General features: G+C 52.4%; 1 protein-coding gene and 1 long non-coding RNA gene across 5 annotated transcripts; one reads left to right on the top strand and one right to left on the bottom strand.

Annotated features, from left to right (window-relative positions):
- Nucleotides 1–847: 847 nt before the first annotated feature.
- On the top strand, nucleotides 848–1,619 carry LOC146542631 (uncharacterized). Its single transcript, XR_014879916.1, has 2 exons — nucleotides 848–1,219; nucleotides 1,407–1,619. It is a non-coding gene; the product is annotated as an uncharacterized LOC146542631 (long non-coding RNA).
- CTTNBP2NL (CTTNBP2 N-terminal like) lies at nucleotides 1,592–18,783 on the bottom strand. Of its 4 annotated transcripts, none has more exons than XM_085210336.1 (5): nucleotides 18,660–18,783; nucleotides 15,245–15,352; nucleotides 8,570–8,800; nucleotides 6,313–6,420; nucleotides 1,592–5,612 (listed from the first exon to the last, which is right to left on the bottom strand). In XM_085210336.1, exons 2-5 carry the CDS (start codon nucleotides 15,341–15,343, stop codon nucleotides 4,131–4,133), a joined length of 1,920 nt encoding a protein of 639 aa, XP_085066462.1. In that variant the 5' UTR covers nucleotides 15,344–15,352; nucleotides 18,660–18,783; the 3' UTR covers nucleotides 1,592–4,130. The 4 variants fall into 4 exon arrangements, with proteins under 4 accessions (XP_085066462.1, XP_085066461.1, XP_085066463.1 ...); XM_085210335.1 differs by having other exon boundaries at nucleotides 18,571–18,731; XM_085210337.1 differs by lacking the exon at nucleotides 18,660–18,783 and adding an exon at nucleotides 18,101–18,255.
- Nucleotides 18,784–21,446: the final 2,663 nt, after the last annotated feature.

Here is a 21,446-nt window from a genome sequence, read left to right as displayed (position 1 = left end):
TCAGGAGTTTTATCCCTGCCCTGCCGGCCCTCCTCCCGGCCCACGGGTGACAGGAGACGTTCCCATCCCTCCCAGACACATCCAGCTGCTACAAAAACAAACAGCCTCCGCGGGCGATGCCTGCTGGCAGACAGCGCTGACCCCAACCCGCTGCCCCCGGCCCCATAACGCAGCACCACGCGGCGCAGCACCGGCACAGCGTGAACGGACGGCACGGCGGCGTTGCCCCGAGCGGGCATTTATTAATGGCAGCTTCTTGCCGTCCTCCTGTGACAAAGCATTAATCAAGCGCTGCCCTGGGAGGCTCCTGCGGATGAGAGACAGCTGTGATCGCGGACGGCTCCCGGAAGCCCCGTCCGCTTTGGGAGCAGGATGAGACCGTCAGCTCTCTGTTCTGCTCCGTGCTGCATTACCTCCTGCCAGCACCGCCGTACCTGTGGCCCTGCAGGTGCACGGAGAGAGCAACACAGAGCAGCGCTAAACGCACAGCGCTGCAGGGAGCTCCGAGGAGGGGCTGCAGCACGCAGCCGTCCCCCAGGGAGATCGGCAGCAACGGGGCGAGCAGCTCTCACCCGCCCGGCATCTCTGCTGCCGCTAAACCGATCGCAGGAAGACTTTTCACAGCAGCGCTCGGCGCCCAAAGCGGGTCCGGGTTGTGCAAACAGCGCACGGGTACCGGGCTGGGTCACAGCGAGGCGATGCGGGGCAGCAGAACCGCGTCCTCAGCGGCACCGCGACGGGACGCGCGCTGCCATCCCCGGGCACACAGCGCCCCCTGGCGGCCGGCGGCGGTTCCGCTCGTGCGGCGCATCGCCCCGCGCCTGCAGGGAGCGCTGCGGGAGCGCCGCCCGCTGCGTTGAGCTCCGATCCGCGGCCGCCGAGGATCATCCATGGGCACCCAGCCTTCTCACCCGGTTGGGGCCGCTGCTGCGCTCCTCATCCCGGCCTGGGCCGGAATCACTGCGTTTTGCCCCTCTCCGCCGCCGGAGCCGGGCCGCCCCGCAGCATTGCCCCCACCGGCACGTACAAAAGCAGCTGATTCCAGGTGAAACGGGACCATCCGTGCACCGAACGAAGACGCGCTCTTCTTTTCTCCAAAACAGAACCCGGCAGCAACCCGCAGCCCGCAGCCCTCACTCCAAAGCGAACCCCGCACTCCCAGCGCAGCCCCGGGCGCAGGCAGACACGGGAACGGACTGACTGCTGACATAGAGAAACTGTGAGTCACAGCTCTGCCCGCCGCCCTCACCGGGAAAACAGAGCCGCTCTGTGCCGGGCTTTGCACGGCGGTGCCCCTGGGTTCACCCCGGGCGGTGAATGGGCGCAGTGTGCGGGGATGGTGACTCAGTGCCGCCCGCACACACCGCGACACCGCCCGAAAACACGACGGGCGTCGTTGTTTATAGGAAGGTTCGTCGCATTCCATCAGCTCCAGGCTCGCATTCCGCCTCTCGCAGCACCGGAGCGCTCAGAGATGAACGACGAACCCGCACAGCAGCACCAAAAGCCGCATCCCTCCCACTCCCCGCAGCGGGGGGAGCGATGCCGGACCCCGCGCGGCTCTCAGCTCCAAAGGGCAGCTCGAGCAATGTTAAAAATAAAATCCTTTATTGATCATACGAATGTTTAACACGTTTAATGCCGTCAGCTATAAAAATGATTAAAGACTTCAGCTCGGTACGTTTGGCTTTACAAATGTACAAGTGTTAATGGATTAATACTAGAGTACACGTCTTTGCACTTCATTATACTCCGTTCTCCAGTGACAACTCTTGCTTGTAACAGGTGTGAGTTCTAGGAGTGATATTTAGCTGCTTTCACACAGAGTCTACACGGACATTCTACCTTTAAGCTCCTCACTGAGTTAAATGGAGCCACTGCCATCTTTGTGCTTAATTCCCCCTCCCCCCCCAAAGATCGGCTGCTAGCAAAAATACATTCTTCTGCATACCCCTTCCCATAGTATATTTTAGAAGAAACAGTACTCAGTGCATTTCCTAATAAACTTCATCATAGCCTCTCTACAGAGCTATAAGGAGGGGGGATAATACAATTTACATCGATGTAAAAGCAAAGGAACGTGTTAAAGCAGTGTATACAAAGCCTTGCTTTTGAATCAAAAGCCACGCGTGGGCCTGAATCCATCTGCCCATCCATCTCTAGGATTACACTCACCGAGAGGAAAAAACAAATCTGTGGTGAGTGTTTAAAAAGAGGAGTAAATGTGCTTCCCAAACGGCTGCTGCTGCTCCCAGGGGTTAGGAACCATGGCACACAACAGCACGACTTGAAGGCTACTGATAGGTGGGTATGGATCTGAATGTCTGTGCAGGGAGGACAGCAGGAGCACTGCGGGCAGCAGCCACTTGAAAGCAGCACACAGCTCTGATGTCCTACAAAGGGAGACCCAGAGCTCAGGGAACTCATTAAGGTACAGCAGTGCATCCTCCCAGCCGCCGCCGGGCGTTTCTCCTATGGCAAAGTGGGACGTGTTTTGTTTAATTAAATATTTAACGAGGCCGAAGGAGAAAGCAGCTCCGGCTGCAGGCAACCTGATGATTCTGAGTGCAGGATCAGCTCATAACCAACACCTGAGAAACGAACTCAGGGTTTTGCTCTCTGCCTCCACCCCCCAGCATCACCCACAGGCACTGCTGACTGCATGGAGCCAAGCACTGCATGCAGAACGAGGGCAGAGCATCGCAGTGAGGGCTGCATTTCCTGCACAGAAGCAGCTGCTCTGCCCCATTTGGGTCCACGTTGCTTTTCTTGCCTCAAACTTCACCCATGCCCCCTTACTCTAAATGATTTTTCATCTCAGAGAATTCCCATGCTCTCTTTTTGTTCAAGAAAGGCTCAAGAATAGACTTTGATAATGCGCTGTGTACTTAATACATGTGTGTGACACCACCTACACATAGGACAGCAATTATTTGGTTCCCTATTTGCAGCAGCCAACGAAAGCCAAAAAACCCACGGCTAACTCCAGGTCAGCTGGATGCCATGGGCGCAAATGATGAACAAAATTATTGCTTTTGTGTAGAGCAGAAGATCCCACGTTGCAAAAAAAACCTGTATCACATGGACTAGTGTTTTGGTTCTCTTGTTTTCAAGTAATAGCAAGACCTTGATAAAGTAATAGCAAGATCCTTTTCTCAGAAGTTCTACACACAACAGTAGAATGCTTAAAGAAAGTGGAAATTAAAAGGGACACACCAGAACCTGGAGTTCAGCCATCAAAGCACGCGGGATTTGCTACAGGAAAGCAAAAAAAAAACTGCTTGGACAGTGAATGCAGAATCATAGAATGGCTCAGAGGTTGGAGGGGACCTTAAAGACCACCTGGTGCCAACCCCTACCCTGGGCTGGGTGCCCCCCAAGCACATCAATAGGGCAGCCAACCTGACCTCTAGGGATGGGGCACCCCACACTTCTCTGTTCCAGCACCTCAATGCTCTCACATACAGGAAGGAAAGTGGGTTGTATTGCTCAGTTCTACCCCAGGAAACTCACGTTGCTTCCCAAAACCCATCCTGAGGGATGCAGGGTGGCTGTGGCTGCCGCAGCAGTTTGGTGCTCACCTTACAGAATCCCACAAGACATTTGCTAACTTAACTGCAGCAAATGGAAAGAATCAAAAACAGTGTCGTCCTAAACATTCACGACTCACAGAAGGATTTGATCCTGCAGCTAGATGGTCCCCATCCTCACCTTTTCCAAAGGATCACATTCATATTGGAATGCAGGCTTAAGTTCAGGCACTTTTTTTTCCTTTTTTTTTTTAATATAAAATGTTCATCTGGAGTAAAAAGTCTGCAGAAGCTATTTCTGCTTAGTTCCTAAGTAGCGTTTCAGTCCCACTTTAGCTTGATAGGTAAGATCCAGTGCAGGGTTCCTGTTATTGATTTGACTGTTGCCATGAGACATTTTGAGGCTGCTGTATATAGCTATAGTTAAGGTTTCTTCATAAACAAAAATATTTTCCTACCTATTAAAAAAGAAAAAAAAAATATACTAAATGCTTTATACAGACAGATTCTGCTACTATGGAAATAAATAACACGGAGTGGAAAAAACAGTGCCTCAGCTCCAGCTAAGCCATGGAATGTCACATTCACATTTGCTGGAGACTAGCTGCTGGTTGGCAGGAGGATCTCAATGTCTTTGCCATTGGACACCACGGCATTGTTGGAGCAACTGCTTGCCACGTCCATGGGGGCACCCAGGGAGGATGACTGAGAAGAGGCTTTGGTGAGCGGAGCTGGAGAAGCAGGAGACTGAGCCAGGCCAGGTTTCTTTGGAGGAATGGGTGGAGGGTTCCCTCTTTCCACTCGAGGGATGGTTGGTGACTTAATCCCAGGAGACAACGGGCTGAGCGGGCTGGAAACCTTGCCAGGGCTCGGAGAATGACCAGATTCACTTTTAGGGCTCACAGCATTCGCCAGATTTCGATAGTCCGTGCCAAAAGGTGAGCTGTTGGGGGAGACGGGCTTAATCGGTCCCTGCTGGCTGGTAAATCTGGACAGGACCTGAGTGACCGTGTTGCGTGCTAACTGCTTGGCAGCAGAGTTATCTGCCAGAGTAGGAGACAGATCCCTCGCTGGTGGGCTCTGCAGGCCGCTGCACTGATGCTCCTGTTCAGCCTGAGACTGAAACTTGTGCCGAGCTGCATGGAAGCGCTGATTGATCCCCACCTGGTAGGAGGACTGGTAGCCAGGGCTGCCTGCAGGAGCTCCCACCAAGCGTTTGCTCAGAACGGGTGAGGAGCACGGAGACGGTGTGAGGGAGGAGGCAGCCGTGCTGCTGGGAGACAGGGACACCCCGCTGGAAGGGAGCTGGGACAGCAGGTGCACCGGTGACTCCGTTCTTAGGGGAGAATTTCCATTCTCAACTGCGTTCTCTGGTGTTGCACCAGTGGGTTTCTCCTTCTGCACTTGGCTCTCCGCAGCATTTGTCTGCAGCTGCTCACCACCTGCTTGCGTGTCTGTATCACAGTGACCATTGGATTTTGCATAGGAATGAGTAGGTGTAGGAGGGCTGGGAAATGCAGTGTGCACAGCTTTGCTTGCACCAGCAGGATTCGCTCGGTCTGCTTGTGGAAACTCTGTCTGGCACGACACAGACTTGATGGCAGGGCTGTCAGTAGCAATGCCTCTGGACATCACAGAGCGACCTGGCTGCGAAGGCTCAGTAGGGCCGTGCTCCTGGCAAGCAGCCTCCAGCTCTTTCAGGGCTTTCTTCAAAGACTCCACTTCTTCTTTCAGTGCTTTTGTACGGTTCTCTTCTCTGTTCAGCTTGGCTTTCAGCTGTTCTCTTTCAATGTCGAACTCCGAGAGTTGCTTTTCTACTTGTGCTTCCATCTGTAAGCCCCGCTTCCTCTTGGATGCCAGCTCCTCCTCCAGCTTACTCACCTTACTCTTCTCTTTTTCCAATTTCAAGCTCAGTTCTGCCGTCTTCTGACTCTCTTCTGCTGCTTTGGCAGTGGCTTTCTTGCACTCTACAACAAGCATGGAGGACAGCTGCTTGTGGCGTGCCCTCTCCTCCTCCAACTGACTCGAGAGCTTCTTCTGTTCTTTCTCAAACTTTTTCACCTGGGATTTTTCAAACTCCAGCTAGAAGAGAGAAGCAAAGAAAGGCTGTAAGGGAAACACAACACCTCCTGAAAGTAAACAAAGCCTAACAACCCAAAAGCAAAAGGGGTTACTACACACGTTGGAAATATTGCCCAGAGAAAGATGGCCATGCCTAAGTGAATAAAGCTGTTCTGCCCCTGGTGTCTGCAGGACAGCCTCGTACAACAAGGAGCTGTGTTCACGTGTATTAAGGATTATTACTTACTGGTAGTTACACTGCATATGGAATTCAGTTGGCAGTGAGCTGTACGCAGCTGCCATGCACTGATCTGAGCAGGTGATCTGAAGCAAACCTTCCTTCCACCCCATTTACTGCTTTGTCAGTTTGCCTTTTAGAAGCATTTAAAGTGCTGATGTGTTACGTATGTTTATTAAAGCCTGCAGTGCTTCAGTAAGAGAAAATAGCAGCTTAAATATTTATTATAATCTCTGAACGATATCCCTAGGAGACCTTTCATAACTTATTCTCATTTTTGAGTCCTAGAAAGCATCATCACTTGTAAGCAGAGCTCTGCTCTTGAGAACCGCACAGATTTCAGGCTGAAGTAAGACTGCAAAGCACTCGTCTACGAACAGCTTACCAGAAAACTAAGGCTGGTTTTCCTATTGAAATGATAAAAGCTGGGGTAGCCTTACAGAGCAGCAAGACCCTGATATTCTTTTGACGCTGAGGCCGTACCTGCTGGGTGAGCCTCTCCCTCTCCTTCTCCAGCATGTAGGTGACATCATCTCCCTCTGCCGTGTCCTGGGCATGCCTCTGCCTCTCCTCCTCCAGGTCCAGGATCACCTGCCAAGCAAACACTGGTCACCACGGTGCCCTGCTGTGCTCATAAGGCTGAGCAAAACACAGAGACCTGTGCCCATTCTGCGGCCAGCTTACATGAAAGAGCCACCACTGTGGCCTCAGACATCCGAGCACAACTCAAAATACAAACAAGCAGCTTTTGGACGAGTCGCACACTGTCATTATTTCATAGTCGGGCCAGAAAGAAGCAAGAAAAAAATCCCACACTTCACAAATCCTCACTTTATTCCCTAAGAGCCACGCTGCTCCTCCTCACCACTGCACAGCAGCCCAGAGGCTCGTGTTATCTGTCACTGCAGGCTGTACCTTACCTGTCACTGGCTGTACAGTGCCCACATCACCACCTCCTGTCTGCACCTCCAACAAAGCCAGCAGGAGCAGAGCACAGGGCACAACGGGCTGCAATTTGCACACAGATTGCCCCCATTTGAGGAGTGCAGAGCGAAGTTTATTTTAAAGAACATTCATTTGTTCTTCCACTTCAGAACAAGATGAGCTCTTGAAATGAAACTGCTTGCCATAAGGACCCGGTTAAGGAGCTCCTTCAGTTTTTATGCTGAATTAGATGAACAACTGAAATTCTATTAACTCAACAAGAAGAAAGCCAAATATGGTGGAGTCTCTTGGGTGAGTTTGCATCACCATCCAGGCTTTCCAAAAAACAGTCACCAGGAATTTACAGCAGCTTCTCAGTCTTCCTGCAATTTAGGCTTCCAAACAATGCTTATATATCTTTCAAATACACAGGGAACCTTTTTATTAGAGGAAAAGGCGGGGGGGGGAGAGGGGGAAATCTGATTTTCCTGTGAATATTTAGCTGGATTCTTGTCTGAAAGGTGACCCACATCATGCTTCCCATGACTCCCAGCACCAGTGGGCAGCTGAGAGCTCCAGCTGCCAGCACTCAGCACTGCAATGGGAAGCCCAGCTGGCTGCTCACATCACTGTGAAGTTTCTGCATGAGGAATGCTTCATGCTCCTCACAGACTGAAAGAACTTTGCTCTGTCTTATCCCCATCAAAACAGATGCAGTAGCTAAAAATATACTTGAATTTGGCGCTGTAAAGCTAGCTGCTAGGTGCCACTCTGATGCAAGTAAGGGCAAAAATCCCAGCTACTTTTCAGTATGTGATGCACTGGAACAGGTTGACCAAGCAGGCTGTGGATGCCCCATCCCTGCAGGCATTCAAGGCCAGGCTGGATGTGGCTCTGGGCAGCCTGGGCAGCTGGTTGGTGACCTGCACACAGCAGGGGGTTGGAACTGGATGAGCGCTGTGGGTCTTTGCAATCCAGGCCATTCTATGATTCTGTGTGAAGAGGATGAGACACAGTGCTGCCATGCAGGTCCTAGAGATGCACCTGAGGACTCTTCCAAGTGCAGATTCCAGTGACACACTGCTGGGTATTTCCTCTCAGCCCTGACCAGGCAGCAGAACCAAATATTTGATCATTTGGCTTGTTCAGATTTACTGCAGGACAAGAAGAACCTCATGTAAACACAGATATGTGGTTTTTTTTTTTTTTAAGAGCTAAGTAGTTACATAAAGAGAATAAATTGTAGTGGGGCTTTGAGTTCTGTACACTGTGACTTTACCCTCCTCTAACAAACTAAAATAGGGCAAACCTATGGGAAGAAGCCTGATAGAAAATCACTGATGGCACCACATTCAAGGTACACTTCACATACAACTGATTTATTAATGAGACCAAACAGCATGAAAAGCAGCTTTGGCCATGTCACACTGTGTTAGGAAAGCTCATCTTATAGGAGGTTCTCTCCCATAAGTACGTGGTACCAGATCCTTGATGATCATGGAGAACAGTGATATGTCTGCTGAGAATTCAACCATCCAAGAATTCTCTTACATTTGGTCCTACATCTCTTGGTTCTGGGCAAGCTAATTCCTTCTGCATGTCCTCTAATAGAAACCTCTTGAATACATTTCAAATGTTGTCATTACAGCTGCTGAGCCTCCCAGTTGCATTACGCAGGGTAGCAAAAAGCTCACATGAAGGTGCACAGTCCTTGCAGTCACCAAAATCCAAGGCATTTCAGTGTTTTTATTGAAACCAACACATTTCCAAAATGCAACTACTAAACTCTGCATAGCTTATTTGAAGCAAAACATACCTTTCTGTGCCTGCTTTCTGCAGCAGCTAGTTGGGATAACATCCTTTCCTGCATATTCTTGCAATGTTTCATCACCACCTTCAGGATGGATAAGGGATTGGTGCATACTGGCTGCTTTTCACCATGATTTGCCTCCTTCAGGGCCTCAAAATCTCTCTGCAAAGCCATTAATGGATCACTGATGTTGTATTTTCCATAGCGTTCTTCAACGAAGGTGTCTCTGTGCTGAGCCTGCCGTATCAAAACAAATTTGCATTTCAATAGACTTACAATACAACCCTTGCTAAACAAAAAAAGGAAATTGTTGATAGTTCGGATCCCCCTTCCCTGATTTTCCACTTACAGGTAAAGAAATCCCAGCGGTCTGACACGATATCCCATTATCTGCTGTGTCACGTTAAAAGCATTTAGCTAACAGATGAGAACAAGGCAGAAATTCACATGGCAGAGGGCAGTCAAGCAGTTGACCTCCTGAACAGCAGTGCAGCCCCTCTGGAGACGGGCCATGGATGGACACGGCCAGGCTGGACGTGGCTCTGGGCAGCTGGTTGGTGACCCTGCACATAGCAGGGGGTTGGAACTGGATGATCTTTGAGGTCCTTTTCAACCCAGGTCATTCTACGATTCCATGGCATTGCTGATGAGGGCACTTTGAGCACAGAACAACGTCGGCATCGCTGTGCACTTCCTCAGCAGGAACACGAAGGGAAAACCATTACCAAGCGTCACCCATTTCTTACAGGACTGCTTAAGGACATCTTTTAGGTAGGAGAGCCCCAGTCTGACTGGCAAATACTGCCTTCTCTGCTCTCTTTTCATTGGAACGGGTGCTTTCTGACATCTCAATGAACAGCACTGAGAAATAAAACGCTTCCCCCAAGCATACAGCAGTGAGTGGTGCTCCAGACACCGCAGCTGGAGCAGAAAAGCAAACTGATGTAACAGAATTGTATAGCTCAGAGGACCGACGTGATGCACATTAAATCTTCACTCAGATACCAACAGAGACTTCTCAGTCCTGTTTACACTCTAAGGTGCAGCCACGTGATTAGCATGGGAAAAAAATAGCAACCAAAGGCAACCATGGCTCTCTCTAAGGGAAAAACGTATGGGTTGCCTTGGAAAAAGGAACAACAAAAGCACTTCTCTCTCCACGTCTCCTCCGCAATCAAACCCACTCGGAGACATTTGTCCCATTAGACTGATTTGGAGCTGAGTTCTAACCCTTGCAGCAAACAAACATGCTCCCAGGCACTGCTCATCTCTTCCTGGGGAAGGTGGGTGTGACGGTTCTGTGAGTGCTTGATCAGAGCTTAAGATATCGTTCCAACTTTACATTTGGGAAAGAAAAAAATAAAAAAAAAATAGAGGAAGGAAAGGCTTAGCCCTGGAAATGGGCGAGCAGCCCTGGATAATGAGCCACCCATGGGTTAGTGAATCACAGGAAAAAACACAGCCTTTTTTTTTTTTTTTTTGGTGCTGGGGCGGGGAAGTTCAGCTATTCTGAAGAATTCATAAAAATGACTCAAGCAAACCTCTCTCCAAGAGTCCAGGGGATGTGTAAGTGAGTGATTCAGGCATGGCAGAAGAGCTGCCCACCAGGTGAGCCCCTGGGGACACCCCACGCAGTGCTGTGCCCTTGGCTGGACAGCAGGGCAGCCCTTAAGTTTGCTTCTGGTCCTTCTTCCCAATCAAAGCTCAAGGAGCTGGGATTTACCACCCTGTGCGAGATTCACACCTGCTGCACACAGCCTCTGGTTCTCATGCATTCAGAGCTTGCAGAAATAGCTGCACTCCCACCTACACTCCTGGTCAGCACTGGGATCTGAGCTCTGCTTCAGGTCAGGCAGTTTATTTCCTGCTGGGAAAGAACAAGAAGTTCCTCCTTGCTGCTCTGAGCAACTCAGTACTTTCCTGAAGGAGCCCGACTGATGGCATTGTAAAGTCCAGCAGAGCACCAACACGAATTAAAGCTGTCCAAAGTGCAAAAAATACCTTGTAACCAGCTCACCCTACATCGGTGCTGCTGGTTTACGGTGCTGCTTTGACATCTGGGCCACCACACACCTGGAAATGCAGATCTGCAGGTGAAACTCAGTACTGCAGGGCCACGAGGTGCCAGGGCCATCGCAGGGTGATGGGGACGGTCCCAGGAACGCCGCACTGCAGTCACCTCAAGGGTGATTCTGCACAGCTTTGGGGCCACCATCTCTTCCCCCAATGCCTTCCCATCACAACAGGGTTACATGCAAACAGCTCCAGCAGCCTTCGCTCTGTCTGGACTGGAATTCAGTCTTAAATGCACTTTTTGTTCAACTTTCCAAACAGCAGCAGCTCAACGATGGGAGAGAAATACTCCACAAATGAGCTCAGCGTGGAAAAAAAAATCAGCTTACATCTCAGATCCCACTGACTGTAACAGAAACCCACTGGAAATGAAGCTTCAGAGCAAAGAAATCGTTTTACAAAAAGCACTGCTAACCCAGGAATCCAAGATTCAATCTGGGAAAGCAGAGATGACATTCTATGCACATCCCACAGCATCAGCTGCTCTTAGAGGGAAGGTGCAATCTCCTGCAATTAGATCTCTACATCACCTCAAGTATCTGTGCTTCTGCTGCCAATACATCCAGAGCTGACAGAGCTGGAGGGATGATTCCTGGGCAGATGAGCAAAGCAAAGCCTCACTGTGCAACAAGAGACTGTTTTCTCCTGGGATTTCTGCGCTGCTTTGGGCTGAATTTTTCCCATCTTTTTTTTTTATTATTTTTATTTTTCCCCTTGATAAAAGATTTCCTTTTACTGAAGCCTTGTTTATGAGACAGCATTTTCTCTGCCTTCAGTAATTTTTACAACTCATTTTACTGGAACACCAAGAGGGGAATTTCCAAGTGTTTTTCTGGACACGACGTGGACTGCGATGCCGGAGCGTGGGATTTAACTCAGGGCACGACACAAACGTGTGTTAATTAACCACACTTACTGCACAGGCAGCACAAACACTCACAGGAGTTCCTCCTTCATGTTGCAGAGTGGCATAATCTGTAAATAGCTTCTCCCTGCCTCCAACTTCCTTATTAGCTTTGTTCCATGGAGCCTGGAAGTCGAGCAGGGCTGGGGGCCCAGCGGAGCTCACTGTGCTGATGGCAGCAGAAGGGATTTCACTCACACACAGTGCTCTGAACCACCACCACCATCACGCTGCAAACCAACAGGAGCACGTGCCCGTGTGAGGGCTGTTATCAGCTCTGAACAATGTAAGAAATGTTCTCGACAAACACGGAGTGGCACAGAATTGCAGCTCCGCATCCCAGTGCCAGCCCCCAGAGCTGTAAGAACAGCAGTCAGAAAAGCTGGCATTGCAGATCGTGCAGAACCCTGCTGGATCTCAGCTGCTCTGTAAGTCATGTGGAAAGCCCACTCTGCCCCATCTGCGAGAGATTCACAGCACCTGTAGTGGGTTTTTTCACATTGCTGAGCTTTTTCCTGTTGAAACAGAGAGGTCGATGCTTTTGTTCGTGAAGTGCACTGTAAGTAAACTTCCAAAGCCACTGACAAATGGACATTTAATTGGGCAGTGCATTAATACTGCCAATTACCCAGGTTGGAAGGGAAGCAAGGAACTCCAGCTCATGGTCCTCAGCACAAAACAGTTTCTGCTCCAATGCAGTATTGCCTCCGACCTTACCACAAAGGAATCTGCCAGAAAGCTGCTTCCTGTTCTCCAAAAATAAACAGAACTTCATTTCCAGCGTGCAGAGAACTCTCATTTGAGGAGCAGGGAACTGTGCTCTGAGTTACCCACGCAGACAGGGAAATACCAAATGGCTCTCAGCAAACCCACCAGCAGTTTGTGTGTGCAGAGCGAGAGCCCTGCCCGCAGCATTGTGCAACCCGACAGCATCTGGGCTTTTTGGACGACTTAAATATGATTACAACAACAGGAAAGGAGATTTAAGGGCTGCTCTTCAGAGAACACTGAGATTTATACAGTGGACAGGAAGCGACTTTTGGTTAAACAGAGAAGACAGCGCGGCAAGCTGGAATAGGGAGAGGCATTAATTAGAGCTGACCTAACAATTGCTCTTTATAATTTGAATCCAAGCACCTGAGCGGTGCCTCCATCCCCCTCCAAACCTCCCCAGCTGAGCCTTGGGACTGTGCAGGCAGGACTGAGGTGTGGAGGAGCAAAGTGCCAGGCAGGAGGACCTCATGGAAGGGGAAAGCTATTTTGGGATCTGTCATCTGTGTGCATGGATCCTCTGCTAAATGCCAGATGGTGAATGCTTTCCTTTAAGCACACAGGATATCAATTAGTGCAGGCTGTGCTATAATCAAATTACAAGTTGACAAATTAGGGCACTTTTCCTACGCAAGCTCTTGCTCTTTCCTCCAAGGTAAGATGGGGTCTGCCTCAAGAACCCAAAGGGGTCAGAAGTATTTAAACCTGAATTGGAGGTCAAAGCAGCCCAGGGAGAGCTTGGCGTTTGGTGCTGTGCAACCACCAGGTACAGGTTACAGCTTTCATTTAATTACTCCTCAGTTATGAGTCCCAGGCAATCTGTGCCAAAAGGTATTTCAACCGTGTTAAACTCCTCCTGCAGGAGAGAAGTGCAGGTTAAATTTCAACAGGAGGGTGTGCATGGAATGCCTATGGAATGGAGCAACGTTCCTTGCAGTGGTCCTCAGTGCTCCCCTGTTTGCACTGCACGTGGTTTGGGAGGGCAGCAGTGCTGCTCCTACATGACAAGGCTACCATCAGCAAAATAAAATGGCAGTAAGAGGGTGAGCATCCCAACTGTTTAAAAGGGGCAGAGCTGTACCTGGCAGCACCTTAACCACTCCTACTGACGTGCCACAATTACGGAGCCCTGTCCCCTGAGTAGTTTCCCCTCTTTGAGAAAGCAGTAAGGAAGTTGGAGTAAAGCCAGGTTAGAGTGAGGTGCAGCCCTGTGATGCTGCTCCCTGAAACGGGAGGCACAGAACCACTCTGGAGGATGGGTTCTCTTCATGGCACCCTGCTACCTTCAGACATCAGGACCAAAGTTCACCAAATGCAATGACTGTAAGAATAGCTCAAAAGCCCAGAAATGCCATAGAATGGCCTGGGTTGAAAAGGACCACAATGTTCACCTCATTTCAACCCCCCTGCTATGTGCAGGGTAACCAACCAGCAGCCCAGGCTGCCCAGAGCCACATCCAGCCTGGCCTTGAATGCCTGCAGGGATGGAGCATCCACAGCCTCCTTGGGCAACCTGTTCCAGTGAACCAGCACCATGCAGCCTGCACCCCGTGCACGCTCACCCCAAGGTTTCCAACCCACACAAGTCTCACCCAGCACAGACAAAACTCAGGCTGCCAAAGGCCAGCATTTTGTTCATTCCTTCCTAAGGAGCGGGGGCAAATCGCCAAGAAACACCTAATAAAGACACAGGGACAACAGCATGAAGCTGAGCATTACAAGAGGGAAGCCAAGAGCCTTCACGCAACACAGCACAACCAGCACCAAGTGGAAGCTGCTCAGCAAGAACTGAAAGTGTCAGCATTACGTTCAGTATGGGAAAACAAACAGCAGATTTGAAACCACACGCTGGTACTGCCTGCATCTCGTGCAGACTCGTGACAATCCATATCCTCTTCTGGATGGTGAATGTTTTAATTTTAACGAGCAAACCAGAAAGATTAACTGCTATTTGTGTTAGCTAGATGTGGCCTAACCACAACAAGTGCTCGTGCAGTTTAGAGAAGGATTTGCACATAGGCATTACTGAGCAATGGGTGTCTGACTGCAGACAGATCAAACCTGCAGAACACCTTAATTCTTATTGGTGACAACGTGTGACAGGGCAGGAATAATGGTCCCTCCGACAGCCCTGTGTGAGTGCACACCCACAGCCATGCTGGGAGGAGCCCGTTCCCACCTGAGCTTGTTGCTGTACTCAAATAATTACAGCTGTCAGAGCATAAACAGATGCAATCGTTGGTTGGCAGCACCAGATCACGGATGAAAATCAGGTTTGTCAGCACTCAGCATCCCCCGGATATCTGTGGCAATCATGGAGAATGCATGACAGCCACTCCTGCCTCACTGCAGCAGGGAAGGTGCCATCACGACACAGCCAGAGAGACCTCTGCTTTTCAAGCCACTAAGGGGAAAACAAGCAACAAAACGGTTTCCAGCCATGGGGGAATTTTTCAGTTCCTCAGGCTGAGTGCCAGCAAAGCACCCTGGAGCAGGGGGAGGTCAGAGAGGAGTCAGGAGGGACACACAGCACTGCCTCTGCCAGCAGCACCTGCTCACATCAGCTTAGCATAATGCAAAGCCATGGAGGCTTTTTTCTTCGTGTGATGTTATTCTCAGCAAAGAACTCATCTGTGCTCCCTCCTGGAGGGATGTTCTGCTTTAGGACTCCTTCTCTATTAAGTCAGAACACAACCAGCAGAGGAAGTCTAACAGACCTTCTTCTTTTCTCAGGACAACAGAACTCTTTATCAGAACTGATGAAAGCACACATGCAGCTAAACACTGAAACGCCTCTTGCAGCCAGCTTACAACAGATTTGGAGACACAGAGCAATATCCAAATCTATTATCTAACACCGTTGGTACTAAGATAGGATCCTAAACCAGTAGCACTGTTGACATTTGTCCCTTATCAGGGTACTTACAACATACCTTTAAGGCTTCTATGACAAGATCCCTCGCTTCTAACTCTCCCTCCAGAATGCTAAACAGCGTCAGTAGTTCTGGTTTGCTGAGTTTTTCCAGATTCATCCTGAAAACCTGAAAAACAGAAGGCAGAACACCCATTTCAATACACACAGCAACACCAGGCACACGAAGCTGTGACGCGTGATCCCTATTTAACTTCAGCTCCCAGTTTTCCAGCCTGCAGCTTCCCTGCAGGAAAGCAGAGCCCGCGCAACACAACCGCTCTGCTCTCCTCAGCTCCAAAGACCAGCTGCAGAAGATTCATTTTTCACCTCTTCCCAAAGGGTCACGAACATATGCACACCCAGATGGTGCAGGCAGAGCCTAAGGGCCAATGCAACAGCACAACCTTCACCAGGAACTAGTTAATGGGGCAGCAGGGATGTTTAGAAGCAGTGCTACTGCGGGTTGCACATCTGGATCCCACGGCTGCAAACAGCACTGAGGCTGAAGGCAGAGATGAATGCAGCCCAACTTGGGCCACCTCCACAAACCCAACGGTGAGGTTAACGTTGCAGTACGTGTCAGAGGAATGCCATCATGCGCTGCTAATGGAACAGGCCCAAAGGAAAAAAAGAAAAAGAAAAATCAATGCAACAGAAAGCATGCATTTAATTACTATTCTTTCAATACTGCCATCATTTATTAAATATAACCACTGCTCTTGCAAGAATGAGGATCTGACACCTGAACACCATGCACAGAAAGCTGTTTTTGACCTCTTCCATATCTCTGCCAACACACTTATATTGGTCTCTACTACACCTCTATGTTATCTTGCTTTATTAGCAAACAACAACAATCGTTTCTCCTACTAAACCCTCGTCCCCGATGGAAATATTCCTCATGCTGACAGTCTCATGCTCTGCAGGTTGGTCAGAAAACACCGTGGGGCGAAGGAGCCACTCAGACCTCCAGCCCCACAGCAGAGGTCAGTGGGAGGGTTTAACCCCCACAATCCCAGCAGCCACAACATTCAGCTGAACTCTGATTTTTCTGGAGCCTTTGCTACTTCACAACCCATTTGCATAGCGGTGCCTCTGGAGAATCATGCCCAAATACAAGTTCTGTCTTGTTTACACCACAGCAGTTTTCCAGTTGCTGGGAACAGAAAGTTCTGCTTGCAGAGGAGTAAGCAGCCTTCACACAGCAGGAGAAATCACAGGTCTGCTTTGTGGCAGCCCTGCTCATCAGGCTGATCTCTCACCATTCAGCTTTGGGCAGCAGCTGCACAGAAGGGCAGCATTCCTACAGCCCTTACAGGGCCATCCCATCACGGCTGCTGCTCTGAGCCCAGCACCAAGGGGCTGTGAGCAAAACAGAGCTGCACTCTGCTCCCAAAGCAGTGATGCTGAAGCTCCTTCTGCCCCGAAGTGGCAAAGGGCAACCAGCAGCTGCAGCCACTGCAGGCACTAATTGCTTCTATATGCTAAATGCCCCCGTTGTGACTCACACTTCTGCATTAGAAGAAATAAGCCGTGCTATTCTTAACGTGCCTCCGTGCTTACACTCTTTAATCAGCTTCACAAGAGAAACAAGCCCTGCCCTGAAATACACCCTGTGTGCACTCCCAGAAGCAAAGCAGAGCAGCACTCACACGGCAGCAGCCCTGTGGCTGTGCAGAGCTCAGCACTCGGCCCAAAGAGCTGATAAACACACAGCTCTGAGCCCCTGCAGCACCAACCCCCGAGCCAACCCTCCCCAGACCTTTGCACGGGCGCACATCCCTTCTCTCAGCCCTTATGAACAAACCGTGGCAGCTCTGTTCCACCGCTGCCCTGTGCTGCCTGAGAGAAGCACCATCATCCCATTTCACATCACAACGAGGTCTGGAAGCCTCGCAGGACTCACTGCCCCTTCCATTACAGAATCACAGGGTTGGAAGGGATCTCGAGGATGACGACACTCCAGCCCCCTGCCACACACACAGCCACCAAACCTCCCCATTTCATACCACACCAGGCTGCCCAGGGCCCCATCCAACCTGGCCTTGAACACCTCCAGGGATGGACGGGGCATCCACAGCCTCTCTGGGCAGCTGTTCCACCACCTCACCACTCTCATAGGAAAGAACTTCCCCCTGACATCCAACCTCAATCTTCCCTGCCTCAACTTCAAACCATTTCCCCTTGTCCTGCTGTTATCTCCCCTTTCCAAGAGCTGACTCCCCTCCTGTCTGTAGGCTCCCTTTAGGTACTGAAGGCTGCACTGAGGTCACCCCGCAGCCTTCTTTTCTCCAGGCTGAACAAGCCCAGCTCCCTCAGCCTGTCTTTGCAGGGAGGTGCTGCAGCCCCCTGATCATCTTTGTGGCTCCTCTGGACCCTCTCCAACAGCTCCCTGTCTTTCTTGTACTGGGGGCTCCAGGCCTGGACACAGCACTGCAGGTGGGGCCTCACAAGAGCAGAGCAGAGGGGGACGATCACCTCCCTGTCCCTGCTGGCCACCCCTCTGCTGATGGAGCCCAGGATCCCATTTGCTTTCCGAGCTGTAATCACACACTGCTGGTTCATGTTCAGCTTTTCATCCACCAGGACCCCCAGGTCCTTCTCTGCAGGGCTGTTCTCAAGGGCTGCTCCTTCAGTCTGTACAAATGCCTGGGATTCCTCCGGCCCAAGTGCCAAACCTTGCACTTTGCTGTGTTGAACCTCATTAGGCTCACCCAGGCCCATCTTTTGAGTTTGCTGAGGTCCCTCTGAACGGCATCCCTTCCTCCCACACTCAATGACCCAACCCGAGCAGCGCACCCGGGCAGACCGCGAGGACGGCGTTATTTAGTCTGCTGACATAAATATTATCCCTCGGTCGGAGATAAACCCCCACCTTTGGGCAACGAGCGACGGCTCACAGCATAAACACGGATAACGCCTGAACGTAAACTTCCTCTCCGCGGTGCTCCGGGCTGCCGCAGCGTCTCCTCAACCGACCCCAACCCAGCGCTCCCACCCCGCACCGCCGCTCAGCCCCACGGACGGCGCCGCTCCGCTTCTCCCCCCGTACGGCCCGCACGCCCGGAGCCGTTCTCCCGTCCCCGGGGATGGGCGGCATCCAGGGGGTGGTGACGGCCCGGATCGCCCACGGGAACGCGGAGGGGCAGCGGACGGACGGACGGACGGACGGGGCGGTACCGACGCCGCCCGCACGCAGCGGGCCGAGATCGCCGCTCCCCGCTGCCGCGCAGCACCGCCCCCCGGAGCCCCGCATCCCGCGCCGAGCCCCCGCTCGCAGCCCGGCCCGGCGGTGCCGCCCCCCGCCCCACCCGCAATCCGCAGTAAGGCCCCACCGGCGCGCACCTGCCGCGGTCCCTCCGGACGGAACAGCACCGCTGAAAACGGACCGCGCCTCCACGGCCCCCCGGAGCCGCACCGCCCGCAGCACCGACCTGCCCCGCCCCGTCCTGCCCGGCCCGCGCCGCCGCCGCCGCCGCCGTTCAGCCCCGCGCCCGTGCAGCCCCGCCCCTGCGCGGTGCCCGCTGAAGGACGGCCCGGCCGCCAATCAGCGCCGCCGCCGGGGCCGCCCGCGGACCAATCCGCCGTCAGGGAGGCGGGGAGAGGGCGCGGCCCGGCCGGCGGCGGCGGGAGCGACCAATCGGACGGCTGGACCGGGGCGCGGGGGGCGGGGCGCGGGCTGAAATCCCTTTTGTTCGCGGCGGCGGCGGCGGAGAGAGCGGGCGGCCGTGATTGGCGCGTCATTTCCGGCGCGGGCGGGGGGACGGGGCCGCTCCGGGCGAGGGCGCTGTCCGGGGCCCCCAGCCGAGCCCCGCCCCCTCCTCGCGCCCCCACAGCGCCCCCCCACGGCGCTCTCGGCGCTGTGCCCGGCCGGAGCTCAGCGTGGCTCTTCAGCGCCCCCGCGCGGCCGCCGCCCTGCCCTGCAGCTCCGCCCGAGCGCGGCTTCTCAGCGCTCCGGAGCGCCGCCCGGCCCGTTCTCTTTTGCACAACGCTTTTTCTTGGCGTATTTGAACTCTTCGTGTTTTGACCGATCTGTTTCTTCGTGGCACCTCCTCCTGTCGTTCCTCCCGTTTCCCACCACTCACTTCCATCGTGCCGTGTAGGGTCGGAGCGCCCGCAGTGTACAAACACGTCCTTTGGTTATTTCTAAAGCACTGCAAACTGATCTGTGCGAGGTTTTGGAATGCCTGGACCTCCTTTTTTTTCCGGTTCTGGGGATGGATAGTGATAGTTCACGTGGGCTCGCAGTGCCATATCAATGAGCCACACAGTGCAGCCACTGCCACTCCCCAGGACTGTCCAGATAACAGCAAGGTTGCAGCAGAAGAGCTTATCTCTGCTCATCAATCTGAGCTTATCTCCACACCCAATTACAGGCTGTGCAATTTTAGACCTTCTACATGGTGTATATAAGATAAACACTACAGAACACTGGAGATAAATGCATTAACATTCTGGTGTTCTTGCATGCAATGTAGCTACATCCCAAATGCCATCCCAGTCTGATTGCATGGCTGTGCAATCAGCTCATTGTGGTGAAGCTCAGTGTGGCTCAGCACAGCATGGCACAGCACAGCATAGGGTGGCACAACACAACACAGCACAGCTCAACATGGCACAGCACAGTGTAGCACAGCACAGTGTGGCATAGCTCAAAATGGCATAGCACAGTGTGGCACAGCACTGTGTGGCATAGCTCAAAATGGCATAGCACAGTGTGGCGCAGCATGCCACAGCATAGGGTGGCACAGCACAGCATGGCACAGCACAGCATGGCACAGCACAGTGTGACACAGCATGGCACAGCTTAACATGGCACAGCACAGCACAGCATAGGGTGGCACAGCATGGCACAGCACGGCACAGCACAGCCCAGTACTGCACAACATGGCATGGCACAGCACAGCGTGGCACAGTATGGCAGAGCACAGTGGCACAGCACAGCATGGCACAGCTCATTGTAGCATAGCACAGCACAGCCCAGCATGGCACAGCACAGTGTGGCACAGCATGGCACAGCATAGGGTGGCACAGAATGGCAGAGCACAGCACAGCACAGTGTGGCATAGCACAAAGTGGCACAGCACACCCCAGCATGGCACAGCAGTGTGGCATAGCACAGCACAGCATGGGTGGCACAGCATGGCACAGCATAGCCCAGTACAGCATGACACAGCATGGCACAGCACAGATCATTGTGGCACAGCACAAAGTGGCACAGCACAAAGTGGCATAGCACAAAGTGGCACAGCACAGTACAGCATGGCACAGCATAGCCCAGTACAGCATGACACAGCATGGCACAGCACAGCTCATTGTGGCACAGCACAAAGTGGCACAGCACGAAGTGGCACAGCACAGTACAGCATGGCATGGCCCAGCATGGCACAGCACAGCACAGCATAGGGTAGCACAGCACGGCACAGCACAGCCCAGTACAGCACGACACGGAATGGCACAGCACAGCGTGGCACAGCTCATTGTGGCACAGCAAAGCACAGCACAGTGTGGCATAGCACAAAGTGGCACAGCACAGCCCAGCACGGCACAGCAGTGTGGCATAGCACAGCACAGCATGGGGTGGCACAGCATGGCACAGCACAGCACAGCGTGGCACAGTATGGCACAGCACAGTGGCACAGCACAGCCCAGCAAGGCACAGCATGGCACAGCACAGCACAGCGTGGCACAGTATGGCACAGCACAGTGGCACAGCACAGCCCAGCATGGCACAGCACAGTGTGGCACAGCACAGTGTGGCACAGCATGGCACAGCATAGGGTGGCACAGAATGGCAGAGCACAGCACAGCACAGTGTGGCATAGCACAAAGTGGCACAGCACACCCCAGCATGGCACAGCAGTGTGGCATAGCACAGCACAGCATGGGGTGGCACAGCATAGCACAGCATGGCACAGCACAGCACAGCACAGCCCAGCATGGCAAAGCAGTGTGGCATAGCACAGCACAGCATGGGGTGGCACAGCACAGCACAGCACAGCGTGGCACAGTATGGCACAGCACAGTGGCACAGCACAGCCCAGCATGGCACAGCACAGTGTGGCACAGCATGGCATAGCATTGCATGGGCACAGTGTGGCACAGCACAACGTGGCATAGCACGACACAACTCATTGTGGCGCAGCTCCACACATGGCACCATCTCCAGCTGCACCCCTGCTATGCCTGGAGCAGCAGGGAGCACTGAGCCCTGCACTCCT

The sequence above is a fragment of the Meleagris gallopavo genome, chromosome 28 (genome assembly GCF_905368555.1).
Source record: "Meleagris gallopavo chromosome 28, MGAL_WU_HG_1.1, whole genome shotgun sequence".
NCBI lineage: Eukaryota > Metazoa > Chordata > Aves > Galliformes > Phasianidae > Meleagris > Meleagris gallopavo.
The sequence above is the reverse complement of the archived record's forward strand: the minus strand, read 5'-3'. Positions and strand labels throughout refer to the sequence as shown.